The sequence below is a fragment of the Camellia sinensis genome, chromosome 8, assembly GCF_055761805.1.
Source record: "Camellia sinensis isolate YWXY chromosome 8, ASM5576180v1, whole genome shotgun sequence".
NCBI lineage: Eukaryota > Viridiplantae > Streptophyta > Magnoliopsida > Ericales > Theaceae > Camellia > Camellia sinensis.
In genome coordinates this window covers 167,975,784-167,993,508 of record NC_138968.1, presented here as the reverse complement: position 1 = coordinate 167,993,508, position 17,725 = coordinate 167,975,784, and the positions used below count along the sequence as shown (strand labels likewise).

The 17,725-nt window shown below is 37.1% G+C and overlaps 1 protein-coding gene across 1 annotated transcript; it reads right to left on the bottom strand.

Moving 5' to 3' along the window:
- Window positions 1-279: 279 nt before the first annotated feature.
- On the bottom strand, window positions 280-4,660 carry LOC145798268 (uncharacterized). The gene is made up of 4 exons (XM_082885779.1): window positions 4,622-4,660; window positions 3,097-3,288; window positions 2,923-3,029; window positions 280-1,816 (listed from the first exon to the last, which is right to left on the bottom strand). The coding sequence occupies exons 1-4, from the start codon at window positions 4,658-4,660 to the stop codon at window positions 280-282; spliced, it is 1,875 nt and encodes a 624-aa protein (XP_082741905.1).
- Window positions 4,661-17,725: the final 13,065 nt, after the last annotated feature.

The window sequence follows — 17,725 nt, the reverse complement described above, 5'->3', positions numbered from 1 at the left end:
TGCCTTTCGAATTCCCATATCTTGCAAGTCTCGACGAGCATTTAAATTATCCTTTCCTTTCCCATCAACATTTAATATCATCCACAATACATTATCACACACGTTCTTCTCAATGTGCATTACATCAAGATTGTGGCGAATCAAATTATGCTCCCAATATGGAAGCTCAAAGAAAATACTCCTCTTCCTCCAATTATGATCCTGCTCGTTGTCCTCTTTTTCCTTTCCTTTCCTAGTTCTTTTTTGTCTGTTAGTTGGTTGATGCTTAGGCCCTAGCTGTCATAACACATTGGCCCCCGATAACCAAGTTGGACATGGTTCAAATTCAGAAGTTCCATCAAAAGACGCACCATCTTTTCGAAATTTGTGACTCGCATTCAACCAGCGGTGATGCCCCATGTAACAAATTTTCCTTCCATTCTTCAAATACCGATGTTGAGTATGTATGTTACAGCAAGGACAAGCTAAATCACCTTTCGTGCTCCATCCAGAAAAATTTGCATATGCAGGAAAATCATTTATTGTCCACAGTAAGACCGCATGCAATTGGAACATTTGATTAGTTTCTGCATCGTACGTCTGAACACCATTTTCCCACAATTCAATCAGTTCATCCACTAACAAGCGCAAGTAGACATCAATGTTATTGCCAGGTGAAGAAGGACCATCAATGAGCAATATCATCATCATATGAGGTTGTTTCATGCAGAACCACGGTGGCAAATTATAAGGCATTACAATAACTGGCCAACTGCTGTGAGCAACATTCATTGCCTTGAATGGATTAAATCCATCCGTTGCTAAACCTAGTCTGACATTGCGAGGCTCACTCGCAAACTTGGGATACAAAGTATCAAAATTTTTCCAGACAAGAGAGTCAGCAGGATGTCTCATTTTGCCATCATCAATTCGGCCCTCTACATGCCATCTCATTAATGAAGCAGTTTTGGATGACATGAACAATCTTTGAAGCCTTGGAATCAAAGGAAAGTATCTCACAATCTTCTGGGGAATTCTTTGTTGCTTCTTTTTATAATCATTCTTCTCACCCTCAAACTGTTTGTATCTAGGCGTCTGACACACTATGCAATCATCCCTACTAGCTGTCTCCTTCCAATACAGTGAGCAGTCTCTTGGGCATGCATGTACCTTGTGATAATCGAGGCCCAATTCCCTAAGGAGTGCCCTCGTTGCATAGAACGGCTTTGGCAAAGTTTCACCTTTTGGGAATGCATCCTTCAAAAGTTTAAGCAACATCGTGAAAGACTTGTCGCTCCATCCACTAAGGCACTTGATATGCAATAATCGAACAACAAATGACAGCGTTGAAAACTTGTGACACTCTGGATACAACTCTCTTTCGGCCTCCTTCAATAAACTGAAAAATCTTTCAGTTTTCTTATCCGGGCCTAGTTCGATATTAGAACTTCCTGTCTCATTACTAGCACGATGAACCAAGCTTGGTGGAGGAAGTTCGAACCACTCATATATCATTTCATTGACTTCATCGCCATCATTCAAATCACTGACATTCTCATTCAATGGCACAGACGGCGGTAAATCTTCCCCGTGAAAAATCCATCTGGTGTAGCTTGGAAGAAACCCATTGACCATTAAATATTCCCCCAAAAGGTCTTTCTTTACTAGTTTGACATTCCGACACCGTTTACATGGACATGTGACTTCATTTGATAGAGGATTATTTTGGCATGCAAGTTTAACAAATTCCTTAACCCCTTCTATATGTTCTGGATGCAACCTATGCTGATTTATCCAACTTTTATCCATCTGACTTCGTCTTACACTACAAATGTCACTGCCAAATCAACAAGGTTCAAAATTATCATTTCATTTTAATTATTCTTAACCTCAATTAAGTACATTACAATGCATGCGACATGACACCATTCACCACTAACTCTTCTCTAATAGGTTGGTTCATCCTACTTTCCCATTCAGGAATGCACAGTCTATATTGTAAAAAGTAGCTCATACCGCTCTATCCATCTCTAGCAAAATTTCGGCAGCATCTCCCCATGATTCTCCAAGTACACGACATAGACTAGGTGTACTGCTACACCTTGTCTAGTATGCACTCAGAGAACATGAGAAGCTACTACACGAAATCTCTACGAGATGGACTACATTTAAGCGGTAGAACTACTAATTACAACATAGACTTGTGCTCCTGAACTGTCCCAATTGGACAATCCAAGAAGAGCTTCATCAAAGATGACTAGGTATCTCTAATGAAGATTCTTGGACTGGTCTAAGGCTTTTTATGTATGCATGGATAATTACTTGCTAACTTAACAACTGTCATGATTATTGCATCCCGGTGGTGCAACCTGAATCAAAACTATCAAGCATACTAGAAGCATTTCTAGCATGAAGCATATTAATGAAGAAACTAAAAGTTTCTACAATGCTCTTGATAGATTATGATATAGAGATTAATAAAAAATGACTAGGTATCTCTATTTATCAAAAAAAAAAAAAAAAAAACTAGGTATCTCTAATGAAGATTCTACAAGAACAACAAGATCCATCAACGGATCTAACATATGTACACATACCTTAGTTATTAATAGAGACGTGTTAAAGTTACATAAATACCATAGAATATGTGCATCGCTACAAACTCGACTGTAATACATAACGTCATTGTTGCTACATTTCTACTTCTAGTAATCTCAATGCAAAAATTGTCAAGTCCAAGTACCACATTCTCCAACATATGAATTATGAAGCATCAGAAAAATGATCTTTACTTTTGGTTATATTCATATTACCAAGTCAGATCATGTCAGTCAACATTTCAAAATGCGACCAAGAAAGAGAATGGCCATATTATAAACAGTTGTTTCTGATCATAAAGTAATAGTAACGAAAACCAAAAAAAGAAAGTATCCTGCTGTATACATGATCAAATCCTGGCTCCAGCTCACAAGTACACCAAACTGACCAGGTGATCTTTTGAAGTGTTTCACATCATCACATTGAAATACAAGAAGTAGAATTCCCACAAGCTTTATTTTCATAAGCAATTGCAAAGAAATGATGATCAGAAACTCAGAAAGTAGCACATGTACACACCTTTGACTCCTTGCAAAACAATGGATCAGAAAACCAAGTTTCATCAATATGTAAACCAGGAGTTAGCATCTTTCGGTTGCAAATGACCGCAACCATAGAAGATGTTAGAACCACTCTTTTGATAGATGGAACTTTTGCACATGATCTTAACACATTAACTGTTCCCTTCAATGCAGGATCAATTAGTTCTACCTGAAATATGAAGCAAAAACAAAACATAAGTCCCATTAGACTAATAAGTTGACAGTGAACAAATGATAATTCATCATGCATTACATATTAGAAATCTGTCGCATCTTACTTTATTATACATGACCTGTAATTGATCTCATGAACAACCCTGCCCCTAAGCGATTAAAAATGGAATCCTTGAAAATATTGGATGTTTTTTGTTTCTCTTGGAACGAAAGTAGCAGAACAATTTCAAAATAATGGAGAGAGAGACAAGGGGACAAATTTTTCACACAAGGGAGCAACTACAGTTGACCCTTTAATAATTTATGTCTCTAAGAAAATTCGAAAAAACAAAAAACAAAATACCAAATTCTTATAAGATCAACGCTTATCAAGTATAAGCATTACATTGTTAATCACATGGCATAATCTCTTTCTTGCTTTCACTAGGGCTAAGGAGTTGTTTGACAACTCAATTCAACACTAAAAACTGAAAGTATTCAGTGAATTCATAAGAAAAGGACTGCTGCTGCCACTGTCACTTCACTCAAAACTCTATTATCGTCACTTTCTCAATAACCATCATCACCTCCACCTTACCATCACTACTGCTGCCACTGTCACTTCACTACCACCACTGCCACCACCAATTCATTTATGATAAAAGGACTAGTTCGAAGATGTGAACCCCGAAATTCATAGCCAAGCCACTTAATCTAACTATCATTTGTATCAAAATTGTTACAAATTTTTTTTTTTTTAAAGTAGTTTTGGGTTAAATTTGCATCATTACCATTTTCATTTCCTTTTGGTCTGAGCTTAGGAAATTAAGCTCAAGCCTGATTTCAGGATTGGGCCACTGCATTTTATGTTTATGTAGTTTCAGACTGGCCTGAACATGACTCTAGAAACCAAAAGATTAATTGATATGTCCAGCAAATTAATTTAGAAAATATATACAAACAAAGACCAGTGGTGCAGTGCAAAAACACCAGAGAAAGAGATGAATATATACAGAGTTGCCTTTGCTTTTATTCTCTAAGCCATTGCTATTCTTTTTCTATTTGATCCTGAGCTAACAATTTCATCTATTTAGTCTTCAGAGTTTCTTATTTCAGCTCATGTAATTGAATTGGAGACATAAATAATTGTTGAAGCCGAATTTGAAGAACAAAAATGCCATTATAGAATTTGAACAACTAAGTAAAAGGGCAGAGAAAGAGAGAGGATGAGGGATGGATGGAGAAGAATATTAATGTTTGGTTGTAACGGTAAGTAGTCTAATATAGTGCAGGTATGAAGATGCTTGGTTATATGAATGATTTAGGTTGTTTAAATTATATATAATTACCTTATTGCCTATAAGAATAGACTTCCGAACGATACCCATTGAACCATACCCACCAATTGAAATAAAAGGGATAGAAAATATGAAATAGAAAAAATTGTCAGTTGTATTATATAAAATGTCACAGTTTTTTACATTTTCAAAAATATCCTCACATTTAATAACTGTCAAGTTTTTGTTTTGTTTTGTTTTGTTCTTCAAAAAATGCCCTTCACTTCACATAAATGAAACATTCAATAACTACTTAATGATTTCTGTAAATGGGATTTTCTCATTCAAATTACCGAATATTGCTAAATGGTTAATGGTTTTCCTCATTCATCAAATGAATGACCTTTCAATTATCAAACCATTCAAAAATCTAAATGTAAAATTACAATCGTATTGCTAGTCTATAGAGATAAATACATATACATACATAAATATATGGAGGGAGAGAGAGAGAGAAAGAGACCTGCTGGAATTATCTAGAGTCCCAAGCTCTGATGGTAGAATCGGAAGAGCAAGAGTGAAGAAGGTGAGGGGTTGTTGGAGCAGAGAATGAGATTTGATTAATAGTGGAAGAATGGCCTTTACACTCCCCCAAGTATTGACCTGTGACTGCTGAGTATAATTTTACGGCGTTGGTCGACAGAGACACCGCCACACACACACACACACACAAAAAAAATTAAAATGTTAATAAGATAAAATGTCACACTCAAATTATAATCATTTTATTTTTTTTTTCACAAAAGTCAAAAAAATCAAAAAAAATTAACATAAACGAACTTTTTAACAAAAGTTAAAATAGTAAAAAAAAAAATCAATTAAAAAAAGCACATGTTAGCCAAAAAGTGGTACTTATGCATCCTCAAAATGTAACCATGAAATTTATTATGAAAAGATTTAATGGTGTTAAATACTGTGGATCATGGACCTGTAGTGAGCTCATAGGTCACTCAAATTAGTTCAAATTTGAAAACTAACCCTTTTTGTAAATACTTTTTTGAGTAGTTAACATTATTGTTTAAGATGAGATAGTATGATGAGGACATTTCTATTATGATCCTTTTATATTCTTTGTAGATGACAACAGGGCCACTCTCTCTTTCCAGGCAGGTCTAAACTAAAACAAATGGATTGTATATATGCTCTCTCACCTTTTTAGTACCCACTAACTCATTGTTCAAACAAACTATAGCCTAACAGGAAAAGCAAAAAAGGAAAAAGGGGATGAATAAAGAACTACAAAACCACACATACTTGTAACTTTGCATCACACTTCAAAAAAGTATCAACTCATTCATACACTAACACATTTTTTTTAATGTCTTTCTTTGTCATTAAGGAATATGATATTTCAGAGGTTCATTGATAAGCCTAATACTGTAACTTTCAAATAATTAAATAACAAGTTTAAAAATAGCATACTGATGTAACATATTGAAGTTGCAACAATGACGCTAATCCCATCTTTAGCATTATTTGCCTTGTTTTTCTGTAGAAAAAAGAAAGAAGAAAAACGAATTCAGAATGGGATTTTTAATTACACAAAGATTTAGTGAAAATATTTCAACATTAATAATACAAGGTTCATCCAATTGGCATCAGTTCTCTCCTTTAGTCCCATAGCAACACAAAGCGTAATTCTGTACAAATATTTGTTTGGTGAATCAAAGACAATTTTCAAAACATCATTTATGAAAACAACCTCTACATATTAAGAAAGATAAAAAAAATAAAAACTAAAACAAATGATGGGTATTTTCAAACTTTGATTTGTTACTGTTTTCGAGAACACAAAACCAAAGTCCAAAACGAAGAATCCCCTCTGTTTTTGTGTTTTCTAGAAAGCAAAAACAAAAAATAGGAAAATGAAAACATAACTAGAAGAATATTTCAATAATTTGATGATGCTGAGCACTGAGGGGTACTGATAAGCATATAACAAGAGGAACCTTTCCCCACCCAGTTTCCACCAATTTCTAAAGACTTAAAGGAGGGAAAGGTAGGCTTCAAATATCTAGAAGAATATTTCAATAATTTACTCTGTTTGTTACATCAAACTAAAAATTAAAAATCAAATTGAATATTTCAATAATATTCAATAATTAACTCTGTTTGTTAGATCAAATATTCAATAATATTTCAATATTATTGAATATTTCAATAATATTTCATATGTAGTCTTCCTTTATCTTAATGTAGGTCTTTTCTCCCTCTAATAATAAAAATTAAAAATCAAACTGTTATTATTTCCGTTGTGAGAAATGTAAACGAAACATTAATAGCTTGATGTGTGTGCGTGAGAGAGAGGTGAGATACATCCACCAAATCCAAAACAATGAATCCAAAACAATGAAGTCAAAACAATGACAAATCAGAGATCTGAGTTCATACAAAACAAATGCATATATAATAAAAACTTACAGATTTGAGTTTTGCAACAAAAAAAAGAGACCGATTGAGCGAGATCTGGAGAGCTTCAAATCTGCGACAGGTTCTGAAATCGATAGATCTGAAATAGATCGAGACTGTTTGAAATCGAGCGAGAGAAAGTGTTTGAAATCAAGCGAGAAAGATTAGTTGAAATCGAGCATTTCAAATCAGTGAGAGTGGGGGGTTTTTGAGCTTCAAATCGAAAGGGTTTCTGAGCGAGAGAGAATCTGAGTTTAGAAAGTGAGACTGAGAGGGAGACAAGAGTGAGACTGAGGGAGAGACGTTTTGAAAGGGACGGAGTATTGAACGGTGTTCACAAGTTGACCCAAACGGTGCCGTTTTACTGAGATCTGATACAACGTTTTTAAAAACGTTGTATTTAAATAATCTATAATGGCGTTTTTCATAAACGCCATAAAAGAAGCGTTGCAATAGCCATCTTTTCCTGTAGTGATAATCACTAGGTTTGGGATTCCAAGAGCCATTATAGTAGACAGTGGCACCCAATTTGATAATAAGCTGATCAAGAGCTTTTGTGCTAAGTACAAAATTAAGAACTATTACTCTACTCCCAGTTTTCCACCAAGTAATGGTTAGGCAAAAGCATCCAACAAAACCATCTTGGATGAGATCAAGAAGAGGCTAGAAGCATCCAAGGAAAAGTGGGTGGAAGAGTTGCCCAATGTGCTATGGGCATATCGGACTACACCGAGAAAATCAACTGGGGAATCTCCTTTTGCCATGGCATATGGCACTGAAGCAGTTATCCCACTGGAGGTCGGCATCCTTGGAATCAGAATTTAGGGAGTGGAAAAATAGACCAATGAAGCATTCTTGGCCTGAGATCTAGACCTAGTAGAAGAGGGAAGGGAGAGAGCAGCAATTCGGCTAGGGGCATACCGGCAGTAGCTTACTGGGGCTTACAACAAGAAGGTCAACCCAAGAGAGTTCAATGTTGGGAACTTGGTCTTGAAGAAAGTTGTCGGCAACAAGAAGGATCCTAGGGAAGGCAAGCTTGGCCCAAACTGGGAGGGACTTTACAGAATCATCTCGGTTACCAGCAATGAGGCATATCAGCTTGCAGACATTGATGGCAAAGAATTGCCAAGACCTTGGAACACTTGCAATTTGAAGTTTTTTTATCATTAGCTTTTTGAGATTTATGTAATAATTTATTAGCCAAAGCTTTAATAAAACATTAGCTCAATTTTGTTTTCATATATTATTGTTGACACTTGTTTGATAAGGACTGAAATAGTCATATGATGATGTTTTCGATTGAAACATGATGAGTAACTTAGACCTATTATATGGAAGAGTTGAATTATACTTGCATATGATAGAGTTGAACTAAGTTGACGATGTTTCCGATTGAAACATGATGAGTAACTTAGACCTATTATATGGCAAAGTTGAATTATACTTGCATATGATAGAGTTGAACTAAGTTGACGATGTTTCCGATTGAAACATGATGAGTAACTTAGACCTATTATATGGCAAAGTTGAATTATACTTGCATATGATAGAGTTGAACTAAGTTGACGATATTTTCGATTGAAACATGATGAGTAACTTAGACTTATTATATGGCAGAGTTGAATTGTACTTGCATATGATAAAGTTGAACTAAGTTGAATTAACTTAGACTTGCCATGTCGGCAGAGTTGAACTAAGTTGAATAAAATCAGACTTGCCATGTCGGCAGAATTGAACTAGGTTTGCTTTAGTTAGATTAACAGAGAAACCAGGGTAGAACACCTCAGATAGTCTTTGTTTGAATCTGACTTCGGCAACAGACCATAGACGCATGCTTAATATGAACTTAAGTGAAAGTTAGGTTCATATTAGGGGGCAGGAAGCAAGAATGATAAATAAAGCTTGAGAGCTTGACACTTGTTGAAATCTTTTAGAAAAATATACCTATTAGAATGGGCCTAACAGTTGTTGAAATTTCATAAACAATTTACAAGGTAGCTGAGGTAATAAGGATGGTCGTATCCAAGGTATTTATTTCCCGAGATAAACAATTAGGTTGTCAAACTTGGAGGGGCTGGAAGGGGGAAGTCTTGATAAAAGGCAGCAAGTACAAATAAGGGAGTATTACTTGACTGCACACCTTTTTAGTAAAGAAATAACACTTGTAGAAATATTTTGATAAAATATTTTTAAGTGTTGGTTGAGAAAAACAGTCAAAGATTATATCTGAGGTGATACTTGACCGAGGTACTCTAGCCCGAAGTGATTACACAATTAGGTGTACTTGGAAGAAATTGCAAAAATATTCTAAGTATGGAAGCATACAAAGACAGTAGACCGACAAAGCATGTATGAATAGAGCATTCAAACACTTAGAAGAAAAGAAGGCATCCATTCAAAACATGTTCAGTCACAGACAAAAAGGCATTTCGGCCTAGAATATGAGTCTACTTGTTCGATTACAAAGATAGCATTAGGCCTAGCAACAACAAAAGGACTACAAAAGTTCAAAGAAAAAAGAGAAAAATCCTAAGTACTAGAAGCATTGACGTTGATCTCGGATTTCTTAACCTTGGTAGTTGAGTTGGCTTCGGTTGGTAGTTTAGATTCCTTCTTTGCCGCGATCTCGGCGTCTATCTCAAGCAAAGTCTGGTCTAAGATTTTCTCAGCAGCTTGAATCTTGACCTCCGAGCTTGTATTTTTAGTATAGGCACCCTTGGAAACATCATCTTCCTCCTCTTTCTGAGTCAAGTCCAGGACTTGATCATTTAGAGTAGGAGAATTGGCCCTAGTGGTAACCTCCACCTCTTCATCAGCCTCATCGTTGGCTTCATCTTCATCGGCCTCATCGTCGAACTTTATAGGGGCTGGAGGAAAAGGCACTTTGAGTTGGCTGATGTCTCTGAGAGGGGAATCCATAGGGATAGATAATTCATTGAGAGCCACTGTCCAGCCGAGGTAGTAACCTCAGTTGCAAGCCAGATTAACTTGCTTTTGATACTGATCGCGGATGGCGGCTTGGCCTTCCTCAAATGCTTTCACGTCGGCCGCTTTAACCTCGGCCTCTTTCGACTCAATGGCCTCCTTAAGCTTGGCCTCCAACTCTACTACCCTGGCCTTCGTGACCTCAACCTTGGCCTTGGTAGCTTCGCCTGCTGCCTTAACAACGTTGGCTTTATTCTCTGCCTCGTTTTGAGTAGCCTTGGCAGCTTTTGCTTGATCCAAAAGACTTCGGTTGCTAGCCTCGGCATGATTGAATGAGAAAAGGAGTTTGGCAGCCTCATGGGTCTTCTTTACTATCTCCTTCCTCGTCATCTCGGTCTTGACTGCATACGAGTATGCATGCTGAATGACCTACAAAGAATGAAATATATTAATAATTATATTGGCTAAGTGTTGGAAGAGCTTTAAAAAATAAAGTAGACAACTTACCAAGATCGAGTGCTGCATCACCAAGTCAAGTTTTCATACTCATAGAGGTTGGCCATACGATTCATATCAACTGGAAAAAGCACGACCGTTGACAAAGCCGCACTGACTTCAACGTTCTTGATTGCACTGTCACTAGCTATCAACGGTCGGTCTCCTACCATTACCTCGGGCGCCCAGGCAGATTGCGAGGGAAGCTGCTGCTACCCTCTGGGCGATCAGACCTCGACTTCTTTGGTGGTAGGGCTTCAAGTGTTGAATCCTTGACCGGCCTCTTCTCGGTTGTAATTGGGCTTTTGTCGATCTCAGCCAGCTTAGAGATCAGAACAGTGTCCTTAGAGTCAACCTAAGTCACTGTTGCCTTGGCCTTAGCCTTCTTCACTCGTTTTGGCCTTGGCTTGGCTTGAGATGGAGAAGAGGAAGATAGAATAGCCACAACCCAGGGATGTCGGCTAGAAGGTCTCTAACAACGATTGGTTTACGGGCCATCTCCTCTGCTGTGGTAGCAACGATGACCTTAGTGTCGAAATGGATTACAAGCAAGGTGATTAGAGGGTTGGATGGATCTGTGGCCAAGAAGACTAGACTTTGGTGTCTGCGACTGCGAGTCCTATCGGCTGGTGTGTTAGGAGGAGCTTTGTGTTGGCATTGGCGTTAGGTAGGAGGAATGAGTTGGGGACAGAGGTAGATGAAAACTCTGCTAGATCTAAGGAAGAGGCCTGATCTGGCTTTGCTGATGAAGTGGTTGGTGGAGTTATAGCAGAAGGCAGAGTTTTGCTTCATTTTGGAACATCAGGCAAAGAGGACTTCTATGTCGGTATGTAATTGAGCAACAGTGGGGCATTGCGTCTTGAAATAGGGAGATCCAAAAGCCTCTATAGATCTCGGCTAGGTATGTATGATTGTTAAAATCCCTTTGTTGGCTGAGAAAGAGCTAAAGAGCAAAAAATCGACATTAGCACAGGCAAGAGAACTAAAGTTGACAAGTCCTGATAGAGAAACATAAGTTTTACAATAGGGTTCAGTCTTTACCCTCATCCTCTCTAAAAACTGCTCGACGTAGAGGAAAGAGATGAAGATCATCATCAGGGGTGAACTCCCAATTGCTTGAGACAATTAGACAATCATCTCTAGCACCCTTGTTAGAGTCAGGAAGGTCGGCTATAAGTTTGAAGGCTGTAGATCTGGGCTTGAGGTAGTATATGTACCCTTTTTCAGACTTTAGGCCACACATTGTATAGCAGAATTGAATGTCAGCTAGTGTAATCCTAGCTTTTTCTCGGCGTGCTAGTTCGATTATACCGTTGATAACCCTATATGAATTGATGGGTAATTACATGGAGTTGAGTTTGTAATAGTGGAAGATTTCCCTATAAAGGATGTCAAAGGGATACCTAAGCCCACATTTGATGAAAGCAACCAATGGAAAGGGCATGGAATCTCCAACAGGCATGATAGAATCCTCCTCTCCAGCTAACCTGAACTGAACGTCGGCTGGAATAGAGAACTTTTGCCTAAAGTACCCTAACTTGGCAAGGGTGTCTACCCTCCACCTAAACATACCCATGATATCAGCTTGGAGTAATTGGTTTTGGATTTCAGAGACAAATAGATTGTAGGGGTTTAAAGACCTCGGCTAAACCCTAGGTCGTACTAGGGTGATGGTTTTGAAGATCAAAAGGGGATTTTGTTTCAGTTTTCATAAAATATGTGAGTTCTAAAGTAAATCCCAAACCTAGAACTATAGAAGAAAGAATTAAAGGCTAAAAGATCTGGAAACAAACAAGAAAAAACATAAACAGGATGCAATTCAGAACCAAGAAGGATTCAGAGTCAAAACAAGAAAATAAAAAATCAGGCAAAGCAAAAAAATAGAGAGCAACACAGATTTGGAGAAAACAGTACCAGACAATCAAGAACACAAATATGACCAATATAATGTAACAATACTATTGAACATTCCAGAAATACAGTAACGAACTTTGAAGAGTGAGGAAGACTCACGAAATTGAAAATGGCTCATACTATCTATCACATTAAGTAAAAAGAGAGTACGACTATTAACACAAATGTAGATTCCACAGCAATAGATATGATGTGAAACATATGGCAAAATTCAAAAGGAGGTTATATTGAAGAACATGGCCAAGAATAATGGAAGTAAAAAGGTAAAAAAGAGAAACTGATGACTTACCGAGTGATGACGACAAAGTGGACACCGAAATAAAGCTTGCCAAAAGTAAATGATGAAAGCTCGTCTGAGGAGATGATTGCAATGGTTGCAAAGAACTCGAAAGCACGACAATGGAGGTTTGGGAATTTTTAGAGAGAGAAAATCTTGAGTACAGAGAGAGAATGCGAGAATGTGAAGTGAGAAGACGAAGAGAAAGAAAGAAAGTTTCGTTAAAAACTAAAAAGGCGGCAAAACGAAATGAATACATCTTAGACGACGTGCCTGTCAAGTGGCGTGCACAAAAGCGACACGACCTGATGGCATGTGTCAGGTATGAACCAATGAGGAAAGGGTGCATGGAGGAAATGGTTGGAAACATTGTGCGTGACAGCTTATGCGCAGTTAAGAGCTCTTGATATTCTTGAAAGCATATGGCAAGCACTTCGGCTAAAGGAAGCGACCTTGGTTGAGATGCATAAAGAACAGGGTTCTTGGTTCTTAATCCTTGATGGAAGTGGATAGTTGAGTCCTGGGTACTTGAAACCGACGAGTAATGATCTTGGTCGTAGAGAAGGAATGAAATTTTAGCCGACGTTCTATATGAAGAAACGATGTAGGTCCCATCACCTCAGGTTGCCAAGGTAATAGAACCTAGGGGGCAGTTATGGAGGACTATTTTATGGATAATAGCACGTGGCTAAAGTGACACCGAAGCATCAACTGAGGCGCCACATGGCCTAGTCATGTTTCCAAGATGATCTCGGCTAGGCCTAGATTATCTACGGAGATACTGGAATTCGAGATAAACATATAAGGAACAAGAGTCCTAAAACATGGGAAGGCCTCATTTTGGATAAAGATAAGGCTCAATAAGAGTTTATCTCAATCTAGATAAGGGTCTAGGATGGCATTGAGCCTAAATCCACTGAAGTGAGACTTCTGATGGGACTAGTGTTGGTTATAAAAGTGAGGCACCCCCGTGGGTCTAAGGTAGGCTTTTATTTATGATGCTCTTACTTATGCATTGAGTAATTATTTGTTATCTTTGAGAGATATTGATTACTGACTTGATCGTCGGAGTGCCCCTAGGTGGACGAATCACTACCGGATTCTCATCTTCTTATGCAGATTGTTAGGCTTAATCTATTTTGTCGATGCTATCTAGCTGAGTTCCCCATTTGGTTGTGTGGTCAGAAATCAACACCCACAGCAAATCACAAATCATACTAACTGGTCTATCAACTACTTGAAAATAATGAGTTCATTATATTCAATCTATAAAATTTTTGGCTACACTATTGATTTAAACTACTACATAAACAATATCACATAGTGCTCCCAAAGTATCAAATAATTACTTGTTGTAAACAATACAATAAACCCTTAACCAAAGAAGAAGTTAAGAAAAGAATGAATACATTTTATATATGAGAACAACACAAAAAGAAAAAGAAATGGTTCAAAACTGAGGGGGGCACATGTTCCCCCCGACCTTGTTTTGCCTCCACCCCTATCACATGTGATATGGACTACAATTATTTTATGTGATTAGTTTTCATTTACTTTCAAAATTCTAATGCTTAAACATTAATATAAAAATATAGGATAATATGTGAAATTTATCACGTGCAACACACATGCACCTCTACTAGTCTATATAATAAATTAGCATCGTGCTATACATGGACAAATTTATATATGTTTGTAGATTTTTACCATTGTCTTCAAACTCTAATGAAAGAAACCCCTTGGACTGAGATACTTTTTTTTTGGTGTTTCCTAAATAAATATTATATATTAAAAAGTTATGAGGAATTATTTATTTAGATTGTGTTTGAATCTAAAATTTGAGTAAGAATTTATCGAGAAAAACAAAAATGTGAGGAAAATGTAAAAAATGGAAATGGAGCTTCACATTTTCTCACATTTTCCTTTTTTTCTCCATAAATTTCTTTACAAATTTTATATTCAAATACAACTTTGGGTATAAATAATTTCAATTGACATCAAAAGTAGTAAACATATTATTCATTAAGAAATTATACTTACATATTGAGAATATTAAGTCTCATAATTTTTTTTTTATTTTTTTTTATCAGCAAAAATGAATTTTATTGAATCAGTACCAAGGATAAAATCCTTTACAATGTAGGATGGTGGTTGATGATGATTGTGATGATCCTCATTTGTTGAGTGAATCTCAATTTAATACCTATTTAGATGCTGAATTTTCTGTTATGTACAAGTCCGAAGTGGACAAGTATTTGGCTAATTGTTGTAAAGGAGTGAGAGATGAAAATTTTGAAATTTTGGGGTGGTGGAAAGCTAATTCTTCTAAGTATCGAGTGTTGTCCCAAGTAGCTTGTGATGTATTGGCAATGCCGATTTCAACAGTGGCTTCGGAGTCGGCATTTAGTACCGGTGGACGCATTCTTGATCCTTTTCGAAGTTCTCTTTCTCCTATGATGGTTGAAGTACTTTTTTGTACTCATAATTGGCTTCAAAGCACTATGCCAATCTCTCTTCACAAGGCAATGGATGATGTTTTAGAATTTGAGCAATATGTCTCAGGTAATTTTGAGTATAAAATTGATTTGTTAATTTTGTTTATCTTTTGATTTAATCATCTATTTTTATTATTGACTTGTTTTATTTTGTGATTTTTCTAGAATCAAGTTCATCCTCAAACTTAAGTTCAAGTCCCATAACTGTTAAGCATGGCAATGGAGCATAGCTTGGTAAATAAACTAAAGTCTTTTTTAATTTTATACTATGTTGTTTCCTTTGATTTATGTTTACTTGTTTATCAAATTTTTTTTCCTTGCAGGTGGTTGATATCTGTTGATAATACCTGTTGATAATACCTTTTTGCTTTGGCAGACTATTTGCTTATGGTTATTTTTGTGTGTTTTCTGTCCATCCTTCCTATCCAAGCTGTTTATATTCTACTAAGTTTTGTATTAATATTGCTTCAGTTCCATAGTTGGATGAATGTAATCATTAAACAAAATTACAAACTTCTAGTTGGTTATTTTTTTGAAGCTTTTTGGCCACCAACTAGAGTGGCAAGTTTGGAAGTAGGGAATATTTTGGCAGTTGCTAAGTATAGTTATATATTTTTGGGCTATGAACATGATTAGCTGATAGGTTATCTTGATGATGTTATATCACGACCCCATTCCGCCCCTAGTAGAATGGTGCTGTGATGGCCAGTAATCCGAGATTACCGAAGGCCAACTTTCAAAATTCACACACAATCAGAGTATTACATATGGGGCTTACAAATGCAGAAGCAATAAATTCAAAGCTAAGTAGTCCATAAGAGCAGTGCATAAGTTAAATGGAATGGCATACATCTTTACGCAGTTTTAATACAATAAAATGAAGTACAAAAATACATCTTGACCAAAAGGCTTCTCAGCCATCAAATACAAAATACAATGAAATACAACTAAGAAGCATAATCTTCAAGATGCTGCAAAAGTGCAAAATCCAAAACAAGTGGCAAGTACATCTAGGCGTCACCGCCGTCCTACTCGTCACCTACATATACATATATAGAGAGAGGGGTGAGCTTGGATACTCAGTGAATGGTATAAATAATAAAGGGTTTTACATGAATGATATCCGAAATCTTTATCAAATCAAGGCACATCACATCTTGTACAAAATCTAAGGGAAAATCAAGTTTATCTAACAAATCTTTCAAGTCTCAACAATTAAAGTCTTTCAAGGCTTTCAAGTTCTAAGGGATGACATTAACAAAGGTTGTGCTACAAATGCTTATAGTCCCCTAGCACGTACAGACTTTCAAGAGATTGTGCTACAAATGCTTATAGTCCCCTAGCACATACGGACTTTCAAGATTGGTGCTACAAATGCTTATAGTCCCCTAGCACGTACGGACTTTCAAGATTGTCAAAACGAAAGCTAATACTTGATACACAAAATAGGGATAGTCATTCATGCTTAACAAATACTTTTCCAAAACAAGCAAGGCAAAACTTTATCAAAACTTAATAACATAACTTTATTAAAAATACCACTCACATAGTTCTTCAAACGTCGGGGTCAAGGCAAGCCCAAGTCCTACAAACACATGGCAAAGTCTATTGAATGCACCTCTCAAAACAAGTCTTGCATGCATGCAAATGACCTCGGCATTCTTCAAAAACTAAGTCAAATCAAAACAAAACACAGTTCCTTATCTTGGGAAAACATGCTGGGCAACTACCAGGTCCAGGCCGAGGTCCCACACTCCTTGCCGAGGTGTGGCCTCGATGGCCATATTCAAGGAAATGAAGTCGGGAAAAATCTGGGTTTCCCTCTCTTGAAGAACATGACGAACATGAAGAACATGAACATGAGGAAGATGAATGCTATGATCATAATTTGCTATTACAAAATCTGAGATTTCATGCTATGCATTTAAAAACATGGACCTGGGTACCCATACTCAAGGATCTTGTGAGAACAAACACAAAAACATGAATCTTAATGCAAACTTTCGGATCAAACAAGACTTTTTCTTCAAGAACACATGAACACTATTTTCTCTTTCTAAAACCAACTTTAAATCAATGCATGACGTGCAGAACAGGTTCGATTGTGCAATGCAGCTAGATGGTCAATAAGAACAACAAGAGTAAATCGAGAGTCTAACCTCAATACACGAATCTAACGGTTTGATCTCTATGAACCAAGCTCGAAAGCCCACTCTCTCACTCAAGAACTTCTTCTTCTTCCTAGAGCTTCTCTCTCTACAAGGGAAAGATATGATACAAAAATGTATATTTTCTGAGTCTGTCGGCTGACTTAACCCTCTGCAGGGGCACGTGGCAGCGGCTGGTTGGTTCTACTAAAAAAGGTGGCTGAGTGAAAAGACAAGACTATGACAAAGTGTACTCAATACGCTAGGTGGCAAGAGCACTCCGGCAAGTAACGACATCGGCTAACAACAAGACTTCGGCAAGCAAGGGGCAAGGACATCGGCTAGAAAGGACAACACTTGGCCTAGCTGTGCCACAACTTGGCCTAGATGTGCCACACCTCGGTCTAGGTTGTACCAATCCAGGAGTAAGGTCACTTGGGTTCAAGGGTAACAT

What these genes read in the sequence shown, in the direction of transcription:
- LOC145798268 (XM_082885779.1), bottom strand. Translation starts at nt 4,660, where the DNA reads ATGGGTATCGTTCGGAAGTCTATTCTTATAGGCAATAAG. An exon ending in CTATTCTTATAGGCAATAAG is followed by an intron (nt 3,289 to 4,621) that starts GTAATTATATAT and finishes TTCATATTTCAG; the next exon opens with GTAGAACTAATTGATCCTGC. An exon ending in TGGAGCCAGGATTTGATCAT is followed by an intron (nt 1,817 to 2,922) that starts GTATACAGCAGG and finishes TTGATTTGGCAG; the next exon opens with TGACATTTGTAGTGTAAGAC.